The 6,641-nt window shown below is 44.6% G+C and overlaps 1 protein-coding gene across 2 annotated transcripts in view; it reads right to left on the bottom strand.

The window, feature by feature from the left end:
* The window catches only part of CD226 (CD226 molecule), a 66,765-nt gene that overhangs the window by 9,996 nt on the left and 50,128 nt on the right, over positions 1-6,641 (bottom strand). For both annotated transcript variants that reach the window (XM_039839844.1, XM_039839853.1), the window contains exon 5: positions 2,089-2,188. In XM_039839844.1, coding sequence (XP_039695778.1) covers positions 2,089-2,188 — 100 coding nt within the window. The remainder of the gene's footprint in view (positions 1-2,088; positions 2,189-6,641) is intronic.

The raw sequence follows: 6,641 nt of genomic DNA, 5'->3' as shown, positions 1-6,641 counted from the left end.
TGATGCATTTTCATGAAAGTAAATCCTGCACGTCCAACATCTATGACCCTCCAGAGACCACTCCGTCCCTCATTCTCTTAGCCATGCTGCCTGTGGGTGCCGTGGGTGCCTGCTGTCATATCCGCGGTGGGGGTGCGGGGGTCGTTGATCAGCCAAGGTAAAGCCGCAGAGGAACTGTCAGTGTCACTACCTTCCTGGGTCCCTTACCTCAGTTTACTAATTTCTGACAAGAAAAAGGCTTGAGGGCTGCCTGGAGGCGGAGAGGAGGGAAAAATGACAGTTTTGTATTTCGGTTTAATTAGACGAATGCTTATTGACTGTCCATTATTTGAAAGACTAGCACTCAGTGCTCTCGACGCTAAAAAGTGAATAAAACACAAACTCTGCCGTTACGAACAGATGGAAAATGATTAAACCGCAAAGCAGGCCGCGAGGCGCAGCGGATAAGAAGTACCTGGGATTTGGGATGGTGACACTCAGGAGGGAGAAGGACGGACCTTCCAAAGGAGACACGGGCCCCCTACCTCGAATGGTCCACGGGATTAAGGCCAAAGATGGGGTAAACAGCATTTCGGTGGCATGAGAATGACAGGCGAGTTGGGTGTGTTCACGGAACAAAAGTCGCCGTTTTAACAAAATTTTCAGCATTGGGAGGATAACTGACGTAGAAAATCTGAATGAAAATGAGGCTGGCCTCAGAACGAAGGGGATCTCGGACGACAGGGTTCATGAGTTCTACCATTATTTGCGGGGCATGAGGAAGGTCGTACGAGGTTTTAAACAGGAGGGAGGACGACAAGGCCAGTCTTAGCTTTTAGAAGAGGAACCGGGAAACAACAGACGGGTTAGAAAGAGGGGGGACACCTGCGAGCAGGAGAGCAGAGTGGAGACTGTCACTAAGCTCAGGGCGGGGCTAAGAGCCCCTGAGCGGATGGAGGCGGCGGATGAGAGGGCGAGATGCAGAAACCCACTGGGGAGCCGGTCAGCGAGCCGCGTGCGTGCGTGCGTGCGTGCGTGAGCGTGTACAGGCGTACGTGCGTGTGCGTGTTTGGTAATATGACTGGGGGAAAAGAGAAGAGTAGACAGGGATGTCTTCATTCACTCAACAAACACGTGTTTAAGTAACTACAGTGCGCTAGATGTGCCGGATGTAGACGTCAAACGTCGGGTCTCCTTCTTAAGATAACACTCTGGTTGGAACACAAGGGTAAAGAGTCATTCCAACCACGGAGCTCACAGCTAAGGTTGCAATGAGCACCTAGACAAGTGAGTTGATGAACACGGGAGAGCTAGAAAAGTTAGAAAGAATCATCCAGGAATATCCCAGAAACTCCCACGTGTGCCGCAAGACAGTACGAGGCAGGGAGCCAAGAGGCCAAACAGCCACCTGCTCTCTCTAAGACAGCCCCTCCCGGCCCCTCTCCTCCTCAACAATTTTTAATAATAGCAGCTAGATTGCTCGTTTCAGAGACTGTACAATTATTTAAAATTCTGTTGTTTTGCTTATTAGAATGTGCGCTTCATTATATCTCATTCACCACTGTCACAATAGATACTTAATGAATGAATACATGCAGGCATTCTTACTGTTCAACCCTGTTCTCCTTTTCAAATTCTGCCTCTCTCTCTGTCTCTCTGTCTGTCTGTCTCTCTCTCAATTCTCTCTCCTCTATCTCTCTTGTCTCCATCCGCCTTCTCTTCTTCTCTCTCTGTACACACACACACACACACACACCCCCACATAAACACACACCCCGCCCTCTCACCCGACAGCCTTTTTTCCTAAAGGAAAAGGAAGCTAGATAGGGTAGGAGAGACAGCAGAGGCATCGGGCACTTGATGCCTGAAGTATAAAAACTTCGTTAACATGGCTGCAGCCGGCCAGCTCCCACTAATTCTTACACGAACTCCCCTAGCTTTTGCCTCCAATATTACTGGACTACCTCTCCTTCATGTAAGAACAGCACTCAAAAAATGTATGTGAGTGCCAAGACAGCTTGACCAACGACTGCGTTATTAATAACAGAGAACCTCTTATATCAGAATTACTCAGGGTAAACAAGATTCGGAAGGAGATGCAGGGCTCACCTGTTATAAAGAACAATGATGGTGGCAATTATGATAACAAACAGCAACAATAATGCCATCCCTCCGGCCACGAAGTGGATGTATTGGTTATTGGTGTTACCTGGGAGAAAAAAGAAATTACAGCAGGAATTAGGAATTCAGCTAAAGCCAGGAAAAAAAAAAAAAAGAAGGCAGAGGATGAGAACAGTGTACATCAATCATCACAGAGGAAACGCTTTCAAACAAACAATGAGTCCAGTAAAAAATGGGACGGGACAAAGGAAAAAGGTACTTTTTCTTTCTGCATCTCCTAAGTGTTTCTGACTCCTCACAGATTTGTGTTAGGTCCTTGATTCTTCTGATTGGGTTCGACACCTTAAGAGCAGAAAGAACATGTCTTTGAGACAGATGTCACTTCATTCTAATGAGTTCGAATACATACAGACAAACCTTTCATAGAAAAAAAAAAAAACGACCAAAACAGTATATAAATAAATTTGGATATAGTGAGTACATTCAACACACGACAGCATGTAACTGGTGTTTAAGAAATAGTTCCCACTCGAATGGGGTAAATAATAAAAATTAATCAGGGAAAACATGTTCCTCCAACTCGGTGCTTGCTTGGAAAGAATTTTAGTCCAGGAACCTGAAGTTCTCATGGCGGGTCTTTCATTATCCAGCTGTCTGACCTTCGGCAAATTCCTTGACCTGCTCTGCATGCCGACCTTCACTGTCACTGTCAACTGGTGACAATGACACCAGTTCCAATTACGTCACAGGATTGCGGTAAGGATCTAACGAGGCAACATTCAAAAGAGCAATGAACTGCTAGGGCAACGTCGCCCCTGACGCGGGACCCCAAGGAAGTCAGAGGCCGTTTCATCTTTAAGGTGCCCTCCTGCGCCTGGCACGCCTCACCCACCGCCACCCACAGAGCTACCCCTTTCCGAAAGAGACTCCGTCGATACGTGCTGTCGACGGGAATGGGATTGAACTTGAAACCCAGGAGCTGTCTTTCCTGCCCTCTGTCTTCGGGACAGAAAACATGCCACCCTTCCCCCAAGGGAACAGGCCATGGCAGAGACCCGCACGACCTCCACTCCTCGTGAGATGGAAGTGCCACCTTGTACCACGATTCCCAGGCAACCCAGAGATCACACTTGTCACTGGATTGTTATCGATCTTACAGATTATGTCATCCTTCCTAATTCACTACTTAGCTGTGATTTTTTTTTTTACGATAAGAGCTCGAAGGCGACCTCCACTCATTCTTCCGTAAGCATGACTGCAAAGAGAAACTAAGCCAAATAACAAACGTTTTTTAAACATGTTCGACCTCTAAGGCGAATAAAAGTAGAAAAATGTATCAGTGCTTTAAAGACTTTGTACACAGAACCTAAGAAGGGCTTTTGTCAAATAAGACAGGAAGAGGGAAAGTGAAATTTATTCAGAACGAAAATATATGGAATCGCCGTGACCAAAGGAACAACGAACTGTCTCTCCATCAAATGAGAGATTAACTTTTTAAAGTCCTTGGCACCTTATAAAATATAAATAAACGAAAAACTTGAAATTATTTTTGCATTATAACACAAGAAGGAAAAGGACCGTATTTGCTATATCGAAATAATTTGAATATAGTAGATGCTAAGGTTAAATCAAACAGGCAATCGTAATGAGAAAATAAACATGATGATAAAAAACGCATTGAGAGTATTCTGAGAAAACTTTAAGTACTTTTTAAAATGCTATTTAGATCTTTATTTCAGTAAAAATAAAATCTGAGTGGACTAGAAATCTAAATTTTTTTCCTGTAAACATTAGAAAAAATATAAATAAATATGATTTAATCTCTGGAATGAGAAATGACTTCCAATTTATAAAAATAAATAAATACACAAGATTGACCAGGTCCAAATGAAAAATAACTGTAGGCTAAATTATTAGAAATGACACACAGAGACGAACAAAAAGTTGGTTAGTAGCTTTAACGTACCCTTGCTATTAAAAAGAAGCTACAGGGGACAATAAGAGAGAAACAAACAACTTATTAACAAAAAGCACTTAAAGAACAAGTTTAAATAAAAGAAAGACTGGTGAGAGAGATGATCTCGAGCTTTATTTGGGGAGAAAAAACTGCTACAATCTACAAAGGAGAAAGAAATCATCTGTGTGTCATACTCTTTCGCTAGGTGTTTACACATTTGATTAATTACTTTATTCTAAAGAAACGCTCAGAAATGAATAACATTTATAACAGCAAAAAAAGAAAACCCTTATTTCCCAATAGTAGACTAACTAGTAGGATGCAGCAGCTGGGGCTATCAAACTGAATTTGCACCAGAGTCACCTGGAGGCTTGTCGAAGCACAGGTTACTGAGCCCGCCCTCAGAATTTCTCATCCGGTGGGCCCCAGAATTTGCAGCTCTTGTGTGATGCATATAATGGTGGTCTGGGGTCCACTCTTTGAAAATCACCGCGATAGACAACAGAATTCTGTGTCTAAACAATTCCAACGAAATGAAAAGCTGCTGGCTGTAGATCTGAAGTTAAGTAAAATTTCAAAACCAGAATTCACGATCGCACACGCTATAATATCTCACTCAAGGACAGAACTTACAGCGGGGCAAGCCTGCGAGGCGACATGCCAGAATTATAAAGCGATGATCTTGAGGGAGTAGAATTAAAAGCAACTGTTTCTTTAGGCTTTTTGGTATTTTCCAATCTGTCTAAATGATGTATTGCTTTTATTAAAAATAAAAAGAAAAAAATGCTTTAAACAGGGTAATCTGCCAGATTTTAGTGGTTATTTTTAAAGTGCCGGGTGTAGAGAGCTACTCCGTGGACGTATGCACAGAACCCTTACGATGACATTCTTTATTAAGTTCTCGATTACATGAGTTGAGAAGTAGAAACCACTGAACAGTAGGAGCATTCATTTCACACTGCTCAACTATAAATCCGAATTTCCAGTGCATTCTTCGATGTGAAATATGGCACCTCTTTCAAACCTCTTCTAGTAAGAGGTTTGGACCTGCTGAAGTCAGTCTATTTCTTCATGCATCTTTTAACGCATAGTTTTTCAAGGCATACTGTAGACCTGGCATTACAGAGGAAGTGGTGAGTGAAAACGAACTCGGCACCTAAAGTGAAAACCCCAACTACAGGAAAACTGTTTCTCCCCTCAGCACTCTGCTGACCCTAACTTTCCCCAACTGGGCCCAGGTCCTGGGTGCAGAGTGGAGTTGGTCCCATCGACACTAAGCGCCACTACCTCCCCCCCCCCACCCTGATACAGACTCCAGCCTGTCCAGGCTCCCCTGCTTCTTGACCAAATCTGGAGGAGTAAATCGGAGGTCTCACACCCCAGCCTCCCAAATTGATAATATCATTGGCTGTACCAGCCTCACAGAGAATTCCTGGGGAATTGTGCTAGTGATTGGTTTATTAAGTAAAAGTCTACAGCTCAGGAATAGCCAAATGGAAGAGACTAGGAAGGCAAGTGTTAGTGTGAGCGCAGGAGTGCATGAGGGAAGGCTGAGTGTGAGTGTGGAGGGCGGAGGTGCAGGAGTGTGTGTGGAGGGGAGGGAGGCGTGAGGTCTGTGAGTGTGTGAGTGGGGGGCGGGACATGGAGCTTCCACGCCCTCTGTGGGTGTGCCACCCTCCCAACACCTGCTGTGGTCACCAGCCGGGCAGTTCTCTGAGCCCCATCATTTAGGGGTTTTATGGGGGTTCCATTACATAGGCACAACTGGTTATGTCATTTGCCGTTGGTGATTAGTTTAATCCCAGGCTCCTGTCCCTTCCCCTCTACAAGTCAGGGGATGGGGTTGAAAGTTACAAACCCTTAACCACTTAGTACTTTCCTCTGGCAACCAGCCGCCATCCTGAAGCTCTCTGCCACTAGTCGCCTCATTAACATACGGAAAGACACTGGACTCTGGAGTAGCTTGAAGGGTCTTAGAAGCTTGTGTGTCAGGAACTAGGGACTAAGACCAAATATTACAGCAAAAGTTGCTCCTGGTGTCCCATCCCTCAAGAAATGACAAGGGTGTAGAAGCCCCATGACAGGAAGCCGGGGGCTGAGACCAAACAGATATGTCCTCATTATGTAACGATATCTGATTTAAGGAGCTCACATTGTTTTGAAAGTTCCTGAGTGCTTTAAACCATGCCTGGAACAAAGCGTTTTCCATAAGAAATAAGGGTAAACGCATTGGTGTCAGGTTGAGCGTCAACCACACTCCAGAGACAGTACAACCTAGAACATTGGGCAGCCAGACCATCTCCGGCCAACTCTGCGTTAACATGAACCAGCAGTGCTTAGAAGTACACGACTCGTTGGGCGCTGGATGGCCCAACAGGAGAAAGGAAAAGCAAACGGGGACAGATGCTCTAGGGGATTAATCGAGAGTCATAACATTCACTTTTTCCTATGTTCTGCTGATAGATCTTAGGGTGCGTGATGTAGGCCCTCAAGCCCCTCTCTTAAAGGAAGAATTATTGTCTATTCTCAGCAGCCACTTTTTTGCTGATTTTTTTTTTCACTCCGAGCCCAACACTGTGTTGAT

The sequence above is a fragment of the Pteropus medius genome, unplaced genomic scaffold (genome assembly GCF_902729225.1).
Source record: "Pteropus medius unplaced genomic scaffold, Ma_sr-lr_union100, whole genome shotgun sequence".
In the NCBI taxonomy this organism is placed as follows: Eukaryota; Metazoa; Chordata; class Mammalia; order Chiroptera; family Pteropodidae; genus Pteropus; species Pteropus medius.
Note: the sequence above shows the minus strand (reverse complement) of the source record. Positions and strands in the feature narration are given on the sequence as shown.